The 17,980-nt window shown below is 41.2% G+C and overlaps 1 protein-coding gene across 1 annotated transcript in view; it reads left to right on the top strand.

Moving 5' to 3' along the window:
* ipo11 (importin 11) overlaps positions 1-17,980 on the top strand; it is a 113,693-nt gene that overhangs the window by 70,640 nt on the left and 25,073 nt on the right. Inside the window, exons 23-28 of the mRNA XM_047592591.1 lie at positions 7,894-7,973; positions 8,062-8,142; positions 9,711-9,806; positions 10,127-10,240; positions 10,831-10,952; positions 16,784-16,879. Coding sequence (XP_047448547.1) covers positions 7,894-7,973; positions 8,062-8,142; positions 9,711-9,806; positions 10,127-10,240; positions 10,831-10,952; positions 16,784-16,879 — 589 coding nt within the window. The remainder of the gene's footprint in view (positions 1-7,893; positions 7,974-8,061; positions 8,143-9,710; positions 9,807-10,126; positions 10,241-10,830; positions 10,953-16,783; positions 16,880-17,980) is intronic.

The following is a 17,980-nucleotide window of genomic DNA, read 5'->3' as shown; positions in this document are numbered from 1 at the left end:
AACATGGAGGCAGTGGAGCCTATGACTGCAGCCAGTCACCAGGGGGAGCTCTACTCGCTGTGGCTTCACTTTAGAGGAGCCTACATCTCTATACTGTCTATGGTGGGTATGGACATGGTAATTATTTTGTAGCTTGTGTAGTTGGTAAGTGATACGTTGCCTAGTGCTATTCTCTGAATCTTGCCCTACATGAAAATTTACCCTACATAGCCACTAACCCAGTTACGTGTAAATGGTGTAAACTGATAAAACCAATTATTTTTTTTTGGGGGGGGGAGAAACTATTATGTGAGCAACTAACTTAGCAAGCTAATTCACTGAGCTTTCCTGCCTGCTATGAGAGCAGCTGTGCACACATGCCCCATGAATTAGATTGTGGATTGCTGGATTTGATTTGTATGCAGTGCTTGCGTTGTGTATGGATCGAGTTTCCTAGGCGACCTGACAGCTTGGGTAATGACAGATAAACATAAAACACACACAAAAAAAAAAAAAAAACGAATGACGGGTCTGTTTGTCAGAACAATTCATAATAAAGTTTGAGGGCCGTAGTACTGATGTTTCCTGTAACAAACTATGAACTATAGGGCACCAGGAAATGGCCTTGGAGTATGGGGGGAAAACTCAATAAAGCAGACATCACCTCATTTAGACAGCATGAACTCGAAACAGGGAACAGCTAGATGTTCTTAGCCTGCAGCTGGCTGGCCAAGTATGGAAAACCCTTGATATTTTTTTTTACTCTTCATTAGGAATCTGTAGTTCCCGCAGTTAAGCTGATAAATGATCACTTCTTTTAAGGTCAGTCTGTGAAGCGTGTTGGTGGTCGCTTTGTGGTGTGCACGAAGCACACGTGAGAGTGGGCTTGTGTGTGGACTGCAGACCCAGTGTATCCACTAAATCGCTTATCTTTTAAAAGCGCATAGAAATCAAGCAAAAGTTCTTCCAAGAATTAAAGGTCATACATGTCTGAGTTTATTTCTCTCGTAAGTGGTGGAAGGCACATTCAAAATGAAAGCCGTAACCGTAATAATAGCGCGGAAATAACAAAGTAAGTCAAGCAGACGTGACACTGAACCGGTAACACTTTGCCAACTGAGATAATTTTTGGGCGTAGGGGTGCAGTATACTAGGGTAAGAGGAGCAGTCAATCTGGTCTCAGGGTTTTCATCAGAAGCCTTTATCCCAAAGTTTCATTCCAGAGTTTCCCTTTTGTCACATATCTGGTATACTCCACTCGTGCCCTTGCCATCTTTTTTTTTTTGCCCGTAGTGCTGACTCATAGCTCTGTCTTGAATGTCCCCTCCCATGGCCGTGCCATTACGTTTCTTTGGAGATCTGCCGGTGGCATGACGGCCCCGAGCAATAATATCAGATTCTGGTCAGCTGTCGCTGGAGGGCTACTTTAAGAGCTGTTCAGGTATGTGCCACCGGCTGGAGCCCACTAGTGGTTTGAATCCTCTTCTGCTGTTAGAGTCTCAATCAGTTACTCAGCGTGGATCAAAGCGTATTTTGATCACTGTATGAATGAGCTTCATCTGTTGCTCATGCTGCAGCTATCAGCGTCGTGTTTTCTGAAATGAGATTTGCGACTTGCTTGAATGCATTTTAAATCAAAGCTACAAGCGTGTGATCATTTTCACTTTTATTCTTTTCAGTTTTGCTTTAAATTGCACAAAAGGACCCACATAGGAGCCGTCTTTAGTACTGTAATATATGTTGAATGTATTCATTTGATCATACGTAATCAGCTGATGTTTTAGAACAGAACAGCACACATTTTTTCCGTCTTGGCCAGTGTTTATATGGCTGCGTTGGTTCATTTTGCGGTGGTTGCATAAGACGTATTATGTGGATGATAATAGGGTACAAGTGGCTTAAAATGCTCATTTGTATATTACCGTGCCTCAAGGGTGTGATTTTCTATGTGGTTGTTGGTATCCATTTCCAAGCATGTGTAGTACTGTCTCTTTCATTTGCACTGTGAACGGGTATTGTGAAGGCAGAAGGAATATTTGCTATTAGGTTTGTGTCCGTTGGATAATAATGGTCGATGATAAAAGTGTCTTCACAGACAAGAGACATCCATTCATCTTTTTAACTATTCTCACATTCTCAGTTGCAAAAGAATGTGACAGCGTTGAGGCCATTAATGGAAATTAATGTTTTCTTTCAGAAGCTGTGTCATTTCGTAAGTCACCGCTTTATGGATTTTGATTTCATATCCTACAAAATTTGAAGGGATACAATAAACTATAAATTGTACCCAGTTCCACTCTTTTGGCAAGGCATTGGCCGGTATGTGTTGTGGGAGGACTAAACCGGCCCAATTGTTAATCCGAAACACACTCACCATTTTCAAGCGTTCTTGTCTCTAATTGTGTTATCGTGGACTTGTGAAGCATCAATCATGAGTTGCCCAAGTGCTGTTCAAACTCAAAGTGTGCATCTGACACAGTACGGTCCAAATACCTGGTTGTGTACTCTCCCTGTCCTTTTTTATCGAGCGTCGGGAGATAACTTGTGTGGACTTGCCACTGCCAGGTATCCCAGAATGCATTTTGCTGTTGTTGTCGAGTACGCTACTGATCCAAGTCCAGAATGGACGTCCTATGTACGCAGCCCAAGGAAGTTAATGAAGTGATCTGTGAGGCTGATGCATGGCTCGGCGATCCATCGCGCCTTTTAGGTTTGGCTGAAACATGAATCATGAAAATGTACGTATTATTAAAGTTTGCTTTTGTTGGCAAACTTTTTGTCTCGCGTTCTCCACAAGGTTTACATATTTAACTTAAATTTAGTTTCGGAAAACTATCACCATCTCTGTTGCTGATGTAAATGTATGCAAGCGGTAAACTGCCACTTGCTTTACATCCCAGCGTGACTGGCAACAACAAAGTCAGTTTGAAACAAGGGCAGCTAGATCCCTCTTGTAATTTTAAGTGAGGCATAAATACATGTAAAGTGAATACGGGTGCTGATTATGCAACCCTCTAAAGGCATTTGAGAAAAAAAAAAATTGCACTCACCCACGAACCCAGTCCCTTCTGCAGCGCTGCACACTTGTTGTGCTATCCCCGTCCAATGATCCGATGTGTCCTTGTTCACCGTCTGTTAAGCAATCTGTTTTGCTTTACTTTATTATTCAGGGAAAAAAAGCAAAAAAACAACCTGGTCGGACCAAAGGGAAGCATTTCATGAGGTGTTGCTTTCATCTTTTCTTTCTTTTTTCATAATGCTTCCACTACTCATGGTATTGTATACTGCACTGAATGACACACGGCTTTCTGTACATCTGAGTTACTTTGACATTTTAACCATTGTTGTTGTTTCTTCCTATTTTTTTCCACACATTTTTGAAGCATACTATATCCGGTTTCTAATGAAGTTGTTGTGCTCATTAATGTGCCAGCACGTTGCATGTTTTCAGCCTAATTCTGCTGAAAACAATATTTGTGGTTGAATGTGAACATAAGCTGGTGTGTCGACGGAATTGGTCCAGGAATACATGATATACCTGGCAAGGTAACAGATGGCGGCATACATTATCTTCATTACCTTACTATGGCCGACAGATGGCCAGCGAAAACATATTGCCTGCATCAACATTAATGCTTCTTGAACCTGCATAGTCAGACTGAATTCCTATTGGTGACCAGGCTAACACGCTGGCAAACGTTCAAATTATGGTTGTTCTTAACTTTTAGATGGGCAACACATGGACAGAGGATCAATGTGTTATTCACTTCACTAGACTTCAGTTAGACTGAAGTTAATGCAGGGAAAATTTCAGTTCTCTCATTTTAATTGTTGACAAATTTGCCTCAGTTGACACATTTTTTTTTCTTTTTTTTTTTACAGCCTTGTTTGATTTTTACTTTTGACACCTTTTAAATAGAGAAATCTCTCATTGTGACGGACTAATTAGAGGTAATGGCAAGCTTACAAAACTGATTCCTTGTTACAAAATTTGTAGAACTTGAGGAGGTTTCAGCACTTGGATAAAATGAGGAAAGAAATATGTTTATATATGTTTATTTATATATATTTTTATATATAGACACACACACACACACACATACACCTTTTACCTCCTTATGGAGCGGGGAACCATATAATATGGTAGCATTCACACACATTTGAAATTGCGACCCTGTGCCTTTTATTGACGTCAAGAAGCATGTGGTTTTCCCCCAGTCAGTCGGCAAAGATCAAGGTAACATTGTCAGGTCAAATGTTTACATTTGTTTACCACTTAAGGCTCTTTTAGGGTATTGCAGAACATAGACGCTGTAACTAACGCACATAGCCTAGACCGGTGCGAGCCATTTATACTTGTGCACTCGTCAGTCTGACTCGCTCTGTAAAAACGCTACGCTGGTTGGCATGGTGTCTTTTTGCCAGTCAGGTTAATTTTTGCTTGTACTTCCTACCTCACTTTCCACTTCCTGCTTCACTTCCAACAATCGTAACTGAAAGACGAAATTTTGGCACAGACGAGTCATACAAATATTTGTATCTTCGGAACCTCCTCAGTTAACCCTTGCTCGATGTGTTCCTTCCTTATTGATCCAAAACCATCTAATTCAAAAACTGCGGAGATGGAGAAGCAGCCAGAAATACTAAAGCGGACCAATTACAGCGTAGTTAACATTTCCGGGGAGGTGCACGACGGCTATGGTGCTAGGGTCTATAAACGCCATCAAATTGAAGCAGAAGGATAAACAGCCTATTAAGAGCAGGGAACCATATATGTTCATTTCATTGACCTTGATTTTCTATATGAAAATTAAAAAAAAGAAGAAGAAGAAAGAAAAACGTCTTCCTGTGCCCTACGGTAACACTCTAGGGTTGTAATTCTTCATTTCCCAAGAGTTTTAATGAGTATAAAGGGTTAATCATATTATCACCACTTAGCTTTATTGTGTCCCTTCTGGAAGTTTGAGCACCACAGTTTTAAAAGACAGTCTTTAGATTGTATTTGCGTAAATGGAGGGCACTAAGTATTATTAGTTCTCGCTACCCCGTGAACTTGTAGGAAGTAAAATAAAAATGATCAACTATGCACAGTTTTACACTCAGCTGTGCAGGTGTTAGTCGTGGTGCATTCATAGATTCTGTGTTAATGACAGCTCTGGGTTGTTGCATTGCATGTGCATATAAACGTGTCAGTTCTTGCCTTGTACATCTTTATGTGAAACTGTTAATTCTTTATCTCTCCACTCTCTGTGATTGGGGTTTTAGCCTTTTTTACCCAATCTGCTTATATTACTGTCAGACTGTTGGGTTTGGTGTAAATGTAGGCATTATTTATATATATTTGTTATGTTTATACTCTAATGCCCCTCTTTTCATCGGACCAGCTGTTACTGCTTATGTCCTATTTTATATATATATATATATATATATATATGTGTGTGTGTTCTGTGTAGCAAACTGGACTATAGTTTGCTCCTCTCTTGTGTTGTTTTTTTCCGTTGTCTTCCTCTGCAGCCCTCACTCATGCCCAAGAACGCCAGAACTTTTCCGCTTAGCTGAGTTTTTTTTTTTGGTTAAACTCAATCTTTGCTCTGTAGCCTGGCAAGCTGTTGCAAGAAAAGGAAAAAAAAAAACAAAAAAAAACAAAACAACAACTGTTACCTTGAAAAACTGGCTCGGCTTACACATCTATCTTTCTCTGCAACACTTCTGTGCTGGGAATACATTTAACAACACGGAGAATTTCTGAGCAGCAGATTGTCCACTAATGATTATTATACAACTGGTGTTTGAAGAAACCATTGACACTTTGAGCGATGGTAATAGACTGACTTTAGACTCCAGCGTGCTAACACTCTCCAGAAGTCAACCCTTCACCCCATCAAGCCGTCCTCCAGTGTATAATTGTCTGGTCCATAATGTCATGTGTTTGGTATTGCTACCTTGAGGACATTTTCCTTCTTGATGCATTATCATATCTGTAGAAAATGCCTCATGGTCAACTGAATTGTTTTTGAGGTTACCCTTGCTGAGCTGTTAAAAGTATATGTCCTCATTTATGATGACATAATGCTTCTTGGGCTTATTTTACAATAGACATTGTTGCCCCCTTGAGTGTTGTATGTGCTGTTACTCGTAAGAATTCGGGGAAAATTCATCCTCATCTGTGAGTCTGTTAACGTCAACCGAGACAGCAAATGTCAGGCAAAAGAATCGGAGACAAAGCAAAACATATTTACTGCGTCGGCTAATGATGCCGCAGAGGCAACAACGTGCTTAATAATTCAGATGCCGTTCTTGTTAATAGAGTCTCGTAACCTCTATTAATTCCGGCAGATGAGGAGCCAGTTGCACTGTTGTAAAACTGTTCCTGCAGTGTTCATTTGCTGCGTCATGGATATATTGAACTGGGCTGTGAAGAGGCTCATCGAGCAGTTTTGTTTCGAAGTTACTTTTATGAATTATTTTTGTTTTTCCATTACTGTTAAGCACATATTTTTTTCTTCTTGATATTGAAATATTTAATGGTTTCATTCTGAAAGTTTGCTATTCCCGTTGATCTTTAATTTTGAAGATAACATCAGATGGTATGTTAAATAGAATATGTTTACCTCCCATGGACTGTTATATTTAGATGTTTGCATAAAACATTAACATGTCTTTTTCCAGTACATGTTTCCCAGCCATAGACAGTATAAAGGCGGAACTGCTGAAGTCAAAGCAAGTTGAGCTCCCCCTGGTGGCCGGCTGCAGTATAGGTCATAAGCTCCAATTCCTCAATCTTTAGTGGATGGGACTTGGGTTAAACTAAAACACTAAAATATACTATGATTTCAGTCATTTTAATTAGGTAATAAAATGCTGATGCAAAACTGATTTAGTTTTTTCAATGCTATTGAAGCAGGATGTGACATAATGGCGACCACCGCCATGCCAACCGCTCTGTAAAGTATTCTAATGGGGCTGTGAGAATTGTTAAGAAAAAGCAGACTCTGCTGACTCTGGCAGAAGTGTGTCAAGATCATCAATGTCGTGGCTCCACTCTCGGACCGTACTGCGCAGACTCTGCATCCAAAGTTGCAAGATGGTGCTGCCTGTATCCCCGGGAAAATACAGTCAGTTTGGCTAATGCCAGGAAGTGGCAACACATTGTCCATTTTTATACAGTCTAATCTATGATCCCGGGCCTTTAAGAAATGCTGTGCGGCCCAGAGTAAAGCCACTCATTCATTTAGATGACAGAAGTCAAATGGTGACTGTCATACTTTGTGAAACATGTTAGCTTGGAACATGTGTGAGTGTTGTATCCGATCTCTCTCCATATCAGATGATGCCGTCACCTCATCTACCCAGGAGCCACGTGTAAGGGAAGATTATATCAAATTAATTGTCTCGCTAAAAGAAATGAGAGAAGATCTGTTTGATCCCCAGGGGAGGTTCATTTCTCTTAAAGCCATGACAAAAGCTGCCAGACGTGGTTCTGGGCTTGTGATCTTGTTAACTTTTGCAAAATCTTGTCCCACAGTGATGCAGGCTGGGGCAGGCCAAAAATCAAGTGAATAAGAGTTACTGGAGCTCGCTCAGGCTGATGACGAGCTGGATACAGTTCGACAAGCCTGCTGCTTCACACGCCCGTGGACGACATTGAGTCAGAATGGATTATTGTTTTTAACTTGCTGACCCTGAAGCACTGAACATTTTTGATATCAGTGAACATGTCTAGTAATATCATCCGTCCAATGTGCTTTGCAGCTCCAATGTGTGAAACCACTTATCCAGCTCGATTATTCACCCACGAATACTCTTTACCTGCCACACCTGTTGTTCCTCCTGATTTCCATCGATCCAGATTAGTAAAGAGCAACATCTGACATTCTTTCTTTCTTTCTTTCTTTGTTTTTCTTTCTCCCCCAGAGATGAGCTCAGAGAACCTGCGTACCTGCCTTCAGATCGTTAATGCCTACATATACTTGTCTGCCACGGAGTTCCTTCAGGTGAGACACACATGAACAAACTTAACTGACATTATTTGAGTTTTCCCCGATGTTCAGATGACTGATGTGTGTATTTTCTTCTTCACAGAACTATGCAGAGTCATTGTGCTGTTCCTTTTGCGATCTACTGAAAGACATCACGAATGAGGGACAGGTCCAATTGCTCAAGGTATTCTCATCCCGTACCTCTCACACACAATCAAGTCAGCGACATCAGACATGACTGTGCCTCTGCTGTCTATCCTCTGGGTTTATTTTCTTAAATTCCACCACAGTAGGACACACACAGGTCGTGCTGCTTGTGAACCGACACCAGATTACAGTGCCAGAGGAGCCTTGAGAGTTTCGATGTTGCTAAATTATCGGAGAAGCTGTGGTGTCTCAGTCAGCTCACTCTTTATCTCTTCTTGGCGACATCGCAGTATTTGAGTCAGAAAACGTTCTAATAAAGATTCATTTTGCATTATGCTATGAAATGAGACCCAGTGTATGAGTGTTCACAAACAGGTTCTTATGAGATAAGTGTCATTAAATTTCACTTTCAATTAAGGGAAACGGACTCTTCACAAACCCGCTAATACACTGCTCATGCATAACATCATGGCCACCTTCCTAATTAGGTAGACTGTTATGAATTAAACTCTGGGTGCATTTAAAGGGAAAAACACACACCTAAAAATGATGGGAGACAGCCATACTGGTGTTTCCACATGGCTGATTGATATCTCACATCACTGTGGAAAGCAGCGTTATGACTTCCATTCAATCGACAAATGAATTTTTACAATAGTTTCCTCGAAAGAGCATGAAATTAATGAACTTGAACTTGACAAAACGGCTCACTCGCACTGCACCGCGTAGGTTTTCTCATTAGAATTGATAAACAGTCATTATAAGCGACCTGAAGTTTGCAAATACTTCTTAAAATTACCCCCCAAAGGGGCAGTGCATCAGAGAATGAATTTGCGCCTTCTGAGGGTGTTCTGTGGCACCAGCATGTTTCTTAGTGGGGGCCTATGGGTCGAGGGAAGGGGGTCTAGTGAATTTGGAGGCCAGGCCAACACCTTGTGCTGTTCTGTGCTTGTTCTTTTAGTTGTCCCTAAACTGTTTTTGTGGAGATGGCAGTGTCATTGCTATGGGGTGGGGGGTGTCTAGTCTAGTCTATCTGCAAATTATGGTAAAACAGCAAAACAGCGGTATGTTGCAGATATGTAAATATGTTCTGCTGAACTCATCTCCTCTGCATGCATCTTCCATTTATCTTTCAAACAGCTTTCAGAAGGGAGTAGCACTTCCCTCTGAGGGGACGCAGAGCTGGATTCTACATCGCTTTAGTCACATTAGTTTTTTTTTTTTTTTGTCGTTGCTGTTCTTAAGCTGATTTATCAGTTCAAGTATTCTTTTGTTATTTCAGCTTTAATCTCTGACAGTGCATTCATTCCCTTTTTTTTCGAGAAACGAAATCTAAAATGACTAACCTTGGCTGCCACACACTGAATGTCAGAGCATGACTAAAAGCAAAGATTTTCTTGTAGTCTTGTATAATCTACTCCTACTAACACCATTTTATGTCCTAGCAAGCTTTACTCTCTGTACATTATCCTGTCACGGACCCTTTTCGCTCCCTTCCTAGCTCCCCCCCTGAGTCGTTTCCCGTCTATTTCCTCTTGCCACAGTTCCTTACCCGACCTCCTCTGAGTGTCGCCGCTTATCCTTCATCCCCCTGTGTCTCTGCAGGTGGTGGAGATAGCTTTAAAGGTTAGCCCCATACTGGGAGCCCACATGTTTCAGCCCCTGCTGCCTGCAGTCTTCAGAGGCATCGTGGATGGCGAGGTGAGTGCTGCCTTTACATCCTGCACAGATCTGGACTGGGATTATGTAAAAGGACAAACTAAAAGATTTATTATGGTGACTTTCTTCGACCGAATGTTTACATATATAAGCTTATTAAACCTTCAAAGACCTTATGAAGACCACATAGTGGCATTCATTGATCAGTCAACTTAGTTAAAGGTCGCCTTTCAAGGTTTCTGCTGCATCAGTGGGCCCACCGTCCTTCTCCTCACCAAGCTTAATGACCTGTGCCTCATGCAAAACCAATTATGTGTGGTTACGTTTCTGCAAATGGATGTGTGTGTGTGTGTGATGTGCAGAGGTATCCCGTGGTGATGTCCACCTACCTGGGCATCATGGGTCGCGTCCTTCTCCAGAACGCCAGTTTCTTCTCCTCGTTGCTCACTCAAATGGCCTCCGAGTGCAGCCAGGAGGTAAGGCTCGATGTCCTTCATTCCTTTCTCCTCAGCGCAGTATCTCTGAAGTCATAACTGCAAAGTACCCGTCAAAAGGGAATGATTACGAACGGGGCCCAACGTAATGAGGCAAAGCGTTGCAAACTGCACAAAATTTCAAGCCCTAAATATAGAGTTGTCCTCTGTCGCAGTGGAACTGTATGACATTATTGTTTGTGTTTAAAAAAAGAAATGAATTGTACCCAGTTGTGAGATGATCTGAATGGACGCGCAGACTTTGATTTGCGTCTAATGTTGTCCTACATTACGCCAAGCTCGTGCTTTTTTTGACGTTCGCAGACAAGACAGGGGGTTAAGTGAATCAGCGGAGAAGGTCATTTTGCAAACTTTTATGACAGCATTGCCGCCACATTTTCCAACATTAAAACATTCTATATTAGTGTTCTGTGCAGTGGTTGTCAAACGCTGTTATGTCACTCTTTTTTCCCACTTCTTTCTTCTTGATGTTTTTGTTTGTCTCCACTTGCTTAATACGTATTAACCCCTGCGTTCTCTCCTCTGTCTTGTTCGTCCGTCTCTGTTCCTTCACCCTACTCGCTTCTCGTCAGACGGACCAGTTGTTGGGCAGTGTCATCGAGATGTGGGTCGACCGCATGGACAACATCACGCAGCCCGAGAGGAGGAAGCTGTCGTCGCTGGCTCTGCTCTCCCTCCTGCCGTCTGACAACAGGTAAGAAGCATTTATTATTCGTTAATCTGCCTGTGGGGCTCTTGAGCTGGTGATCTGTGGTGTGGCAACAGGATGTTGTTAGTGTTGGGTCTTTGGGTCATATGGGTTGAGGGGAGGGGCCTCTGTGGATCAGGCTTGTTCCAGTTTGTCCCACACATACTTGATCAGTTTGGGATCTTGTGGGTTTGGAGGCCAGGTCAACACCTTGTGCTGTTTTTCATGTTTTTTTTTTTTAGATTTTCCTGAAGTGTTTTAGTGTGTGTCTGTGTCAGGCTGCTGCCATCAAGGAGTGTCATTGCCATGGGGTGGGGGTCCCTGGTCTGGTCTAGGTGGGTGGGTCATGTCTAAGTAACATCTACACCAATGCCAGGTCCAAAGGTTTCCCAGCAGAACTTGGTATTGTCAGAAAATGATCAATGCTATTCACTTCTCCTCTCAGTGGTCATAATGTTGTGGCTGAGTGTAAGCGAGCTGTGTCCCCTTTACACTAATGAGTGCCAGCTACCATCATCTGAGCAGCATATGCTCTTGTGCATATTTCGCTCAGGCCTACGCAAGCTGCAGGGTTTCTAGACACGTTTAACATGCATGGGAGTGAGAATGTGTTGTCAGACACACGAGCACACCAGGTGGAGTAAAAATCAAGTGTATTATACCTTTTCGGACTCAGTGCCACAGGTAAGATTAGGATTCGGGAGTTCAAGCCATAAATTATCACGCCTTAGCATGGGGATCAGGCATCTGCGCTCGTGTTGGCTGTCTCCTTGCACGTTTTTCGCCTGTTAACAGAAACACATAGAAGACCGCAGGTGTTAAGAGCAGTGGATTTTTGTATGGAGGGTAAACACCATCTGGGAAACACCTCTCACCACGCTGATGAAGATCACAACACTCACAAACACACAGAATACAAGCACTTTTACATCCAAAGTTCCGATTTTATGTTTACCAAAATGTCGAATCTGGGGTTTGGTATGTAAGTGGAATCCATGGACCTTATGCAGCCTCTTAGTGTAGATCGCCACCGGTTCAGAAAACTGTAATGAATATAGCTAGGTCTGTCACCATAACATTATAATTTTGCTGGACGATATGTCGCCACTCAAATTATATTGCCGATAAACGATATTATTGTCAACATTATTTGAGACCATTTTTTTCCCCCTATTATGGCATAATAATGCAAGTACACCCTTTTAAAAGCAATAAAAAAAAATCTCAAGAGTATTTAACATTTTTAATGGAATGTCAAGAACTCTTAAACATCCCAAATAAATGACATATATATAATAATATGGACTAAATAAAATGGACTCTAAAGAGCTGCATTTCTTTTATAATGTAACGAACTCCGCTCTCTCTGCGCACACCATGTTGTTTTGTTTCCAGCTGCAAAAATGGACTGGATGGTTGTGCCTTTTTTCAAAGCCTCTATATACTTTTAGACCTAAATCCGAGATGTTTTCACACTGGTGCTGTGGCATTCGGCTTTGAAATCATTCTTTCATTTCTACTCACGTTACCTTGCTCTCTTCTCCTCGGGACAAGGCTCACTTGCTACTAGTGGCCCTGCCCCCAAGACTCCACTGAGGCAAAGAGAGTGTATGACTGATTGGAGGGTTCACTCCATTCATTCCTCTATGAACCAACACTCCCAGGGGCTGAGACCGAAGCACAGGGTGAACCCTCTTGTCATCCAGCCTCTTTGGTAGAGAGAGATGAGGAAACCAAACACGCGTGACGATATATATCGAGGCCAACTAAATTATTGAGTTCGTTTTCATATACATACATACAGCAAAAAAGGCTATTAATTCGCTTGTCAAGAGTTATCACATCATTTTCTCAGCGACGCTTCTCTTCAAGTTGTTCAAAGAGGTTTGCTTAACTTTTTTCTTGTGATGTCCCATCTAAATGCATGATGATGATGATGCATGTTTTTTTATTAAGATTTTGCGATGTTCAGTGTTCTGCAATCCAGTTACAGTAATCAGAGGCGTAGACGGGCGTGAAATCTTTTGTTCTGCCCCCATCCTTGATCTGCAGCAACAATCGACTATGACAGCCTTGACTGGTTAAGTGCTGCATGTCAAATCAACTTCCTCAGCTGAAATTTGGAGGAGGTCCGTATCATGTCCACAGCCGCCCTAGCAGAGTGTCTCACTTTAGGTTGAGTGGTTTGCTGAAATTCTGCTCGACCGGTGTCGCACTTCGTGTACTAGAAGGATTTAACTGGAAAAAAAAAAAAAAAATATATAAAAAAAAAAAAAAAAGGAGCTTGCTGGATGACAGTGCTGCGTATTTATGTGACTGTATGGGTCTGCCTGAAAATTGCACCGCATCCCTAAATATTCTTTAATTATTCCCAAACTTTTTATTTATTTTATGTGGATGTCATTAGAGGAAAGGCTATTATCTTGAAAAATGGTAAGCTTCTGTACTTTGACAATGAAAACAGGAATCATAGCTCATATGCAGGCCAGATAATCACAGTGTAATTAAAGATCATCACAGCCCCAGTGTTGATTGCTGTTCTATAATTGGGTTTCATAAAAATATTTATGAACAAATGAAATTACTTCTTTTTTTTATTTCTACGAAAGTGAAAATGGTTGATTTGCAACATGAAATATCTTTACCGCTTTGGCTCCCTTGTCTATTAGGAAAAAAGTGAACCGTTATTAGACGTTCAGTTTGTAAAATGTTACAGCAGGGAGAAACGCGAGGAGTTTGTTTTTTTTGCTTTAAGGCATGAAGCAAAAAAGGCACAGATAGATAGCTGTGAACCAGCTGCTAGCTTGTGATATAAACAGCAGGGAAGCTTTTTCGTCTTAGGCATTTCTTATTATTCATTCTTGCCGACCAGTTGAAAATATCATATCAGAAAACCTAAAACTTGTGTATTTCCTTTATGTTATGGATGGATAATTTGCCCATTAACTGAAATTAGATTGAATATATTATTATCACCGCCAGCAGCATTCAGTAGTTCCCTTTTCTGTTGCTTTTGAGTCTAATCAGAATCACCTTTCTGACTCCTCTGCACAACTTGTTTAAATAAATCACCATTTTTGATATTTTTTGTGATGAGGCTCCATTTTTCTTGAATGTTTAATATTGTTCCTTGGTGAGCTAGACTTTGCGAAGACTGACTACCAAGCAGACAAACTTTTCTGAGGGTACTTTAACGTGTCATTATATATTTAACAGCCGTGAGGTCATTTTCACAGAAGACTGCTTTATTCATCAGAACCTCTTGTTCAGCCTTTTTCTTCTGTACCAGTTTATCATCATCACAGTTTGAGTTCCGCTAAAATATGCCAATACTCGTCGAGAACAAGGACTTTAGTGAATCAATATACTCATCTTTGGACCTGCCTGGACCTGCTGAGCTCACATTTTAGATAGTGGTGTTTGTAACAAAGTTGGTGCTTCATTTTCGGAGGAATTACAGTCTTCTTGCAGCTCTATTCTTCAGCAAAGTTTGGATGTAGGTTTAAATTAACGTTGCAGCAAGGTTATGCGGTCACGCATACACCGATCAGCCACATTATTATGACAGGAGAAGTGAAAAACATTGACTATCTTGTGACAATTCAGTGTTCTGCTTGGAAACATCTGGACTTGGAATTTGACCAGGTACCCCCATCCCACATCAATGACACTCCTTGATGGCAGCAGCCATCCCTAGCAGGATGCAGCCCAACAGAAACACACATAAACAGGTTCAGAAACAACTCAAAAAAACAGGACAAGGTGTTGACCAGGTCTCCATATTCACTAGATCCCAAACTGATCAAGTATCTGTGGGATGCACTGGAACAAGCCTGAATATTAGGAAGTTGTTACTAGTAATAACATTAAGTTATAACTAGTATAGTTAAAATTGTCATTTTAATATCAACATATAGACAGTTAACCCCTCACTCCACCCAAGCACTTGTTCAGGGTCAACTTCCACTGATCCACTTAGAACCATACATGCGTTTTCGAAGAAGAAAGCAGGAAGGTGTTTTACCAACACTGTCACGACTTGTCTAAGGACCAAAAAGACATGGTTTATTTTGACGAGGGCTTTGCTTGCTGGGACTAGTTTGTCTGTGACTTGTCAACTTCCAGAATATGAATCCCCATACACTCAATTTGAATGACAGGCACAGAGTGGCCAGCCATTAGGAAGTAATCACTGGAGAGCTGTTGGGCTGGATAGGATTTGAATTGATGGACATGTTTAAATGTGTGATAAGGGATCTTTAATACAATGCTTTCATTCAGTGGTTGCTATGGCTGCCAATTTGAGATTATTATTAGAAATCGGCCGGCAGAGGTATTCACAGATGAATTCAAACCTTCCAGGGTGTTGGTAGTGAAATGTTTGAGCCCAAGAAACAGAGAGACAAATATTCAGCTCTATTTCAGAAATATTCTAGTTTTCTTACTTCTTTTTTAATTTATCAAAATATACTCTTGTAAATGTATGTGAATTTTGATTTGGCTTAAAAATGCAATACGCAGTAGAGGCTCAAGCTTCAAGAGATTCAAGATTCATGAAGTTTACTGTCAGACAGAGAAAGGAGTACACTGGGCAATGAAGATCTTACTTCTTAGTTCCCTTCACACAACTAAAATAACTAAACTAAACTGAAGGAAATAAACTTACTCCAAGCATAGAAAAAAATGTACTTGAGTATCTTGTGCAATGTTGTGCACAATGGTAGAACATTCAGAATTGTTTCAATATTCAGGTAATTCAAATGTGCAACTCGCACATAGTTGAGTTGCTATGGATACACGCAACATTCTAACAGGTCATAATGTTTTGGCTCACCTGTCTACTTCAATAGTTGAAGTACGGAAAAGATTCCAACTCATATTAAGTAAGAATCAGGTCTGTGTTTGCTGTCTTTCATTCAGATTTCCCATGTTTTGCCAAACTTCATGCTCTGTGAACTTCATGCGACATCGCCTTGGGTCTACCTAGTCAAGCACTTGAACTGACAGGCTTTTGATGCATCAGTGCCCATGCCCAAATATATCTCGTCTTTGTTCTCTCCCTTTGTATTCCTTTACCCCCCCTACCCCTCATTCTTTTTTTGTTCCCATTGACATGGGAAAACCCACCGTATTTCCACTGTTTTCAAAGAATGGCTCTAATAATTCATCAATGACTGAAGCTCGTCTCCAAGCTCGGGTGGTGGTGGCGGTGGTGGTGGGTGTTCCAATCCAGTATATTTTAAAGATCTCAGGTTCTGCCAGCCTGTGAACTTAGTCGTACGCTGACAATATAACAAAAGGGGGAAAAAAAGCTGCGTATTAACACCATAATCCTCATCAGTTTTTATTTTTATGCCTCCGAATGTGTGCTTTGAGGCTGTAAAGCTGCCCTTTGCAGCTGGAAAATCACCCTCATCGCATGCGATTGATCAGCACAATGGAAGCATGTGGCGGCAGAATCATAAAAGCCAAACACTTTCAATGCACCATTGCCCACATTATGGTTTGGGCTTTTTTGATTACCCTCTGTATTTCTTTCTTTTTGAACTACATGCGCTGAATAGAGAAGCAAATGTTGACATATGTGCCGCGACGTGAGTTGATAGATGGCCTCTTCAAACGATGGCCATTTGATGTTTTTGGAAAGCCATTTTATCACTTTCAGCCCCGGCCAGGATTTAACCTTGCAGTTGATCTCTGTTGTGGTTTTGCTCCTAATTTGACAATTTGCTCTTTTGGACCAACACCCGAGTCTCTCATTCGAACACATACAAACACGCAGCTGTTGGGTTAATGGCCTCATGACTGATGGATGTGTGCAATCTGTGTGTTATCAGCGTGATCCAGGACAAGTTCTGCGGCATCATCAACATCAGCGTTGAGGCACTGCACGACGTGATGACGGAAGACCCAGAAACGGGAACCTACAAAGAGTAAGTGCTCTTTTTTTTTTTGTCTTTCAAACTGAAGAGAAAGGAAAGAAGTAAATCATTCAGTCCCTCCCTCCCCGAGTGATCCTTTTCACGAGTGAATGAAGTTTTTAATTTTGGCAAAACTCATGCGTGTAGAGTGAAGAAACTTGAAAGTACTTGAAGCAGCGCAACTGCTGATGTGGTGCTTGAGTTTATCAAATACCCAGAAGAAAAGATTTTGTCAAAATAAAAACAACCCCATTAATCTTGAAGACGTGCTGATGGAAGCAAAGGAGGTTCAATCGTGCACCACCCGCAGTTTCTCTTAATGAAAATCTAAACTAACCACCAGTTAATTAGAATTGAAAAGACGTTTTAAAAGAGATGAAAACAACTTCAGTAAAGAAAAGCAACTCGTCCAGTTGATTTTGTTTTAGTGTTGTTTTTGCAATTATTTAATCAGGTAATTTAAGCACAAAAGGATAAAAAGAACAACATGTCTTCAGGGTACACAGTAAATGCTCTGTTGAACATCCTAGGAAACCTTTTCTCAATAATGGATGAAATACCAACTACAACTGTCAGCTTTGAACGTCCTCTTTGCCGCCTCGTTCAGAACGCTCAAAACCCTCCTCCGATGGTGTGAAATGAACTGCAGAGTCGGCTACGCAGAGCAGTTAGTGTAAGGGTTTCCTGTAGTGATGTGATGAATTGTTTTGATTCCCTGTCGTGCTTCATAATGGACGGCAACCCACATTTCCTCTGAGTTTTAGTCCCATTTTGTTAAGGAAATCGGCTGAGACTGACAGCCGCGCGCGAGCCTTGCCGTCTTGAGCAGGAATTAAATAAACTTCCATAATAAACAGGCCTTTCTTTTTACTCAGCTGTTTTCATGTGTGGTTTGGAATCGTTCTTTGTGGCGCGGAATAATGCAAGTTCTCTCTGCAATGGATAAACTCAAAATTACATGCCAATTGGCAAGCCCATTCAGCATGGCGCTGTACTCCAGTGCAAATGCGAAATTCAGTCACTTATCACAACTGTAAAATAAGGCTCCAGTGTCTTTTGCGCTGCACTGAACTGTAAAATATAGAAAGAGAAAAGTTTAATCTGCAGAAGGGC

The sequence above is a fragment of the Mugil cephalus genome, chromosome 8, assembly GCF_022458985.1.
Source record: "Mugil cephalus isolate CIBA_MC_2020 chromosome 8, CIBA_Mcephalus_1.1, whole genome shotgun sequence".
NCBI lineage: Eukaryota > Metazoa > Chordata > Actinopteri > Mugiliformes > Mugilidae > Mugil > Mugil cephalus.
The sequence above is the reverse complement of the archived record's forward strand: the minus strand, read 5'-3'. Positions and strand labels throughout refer to the sequence as shown.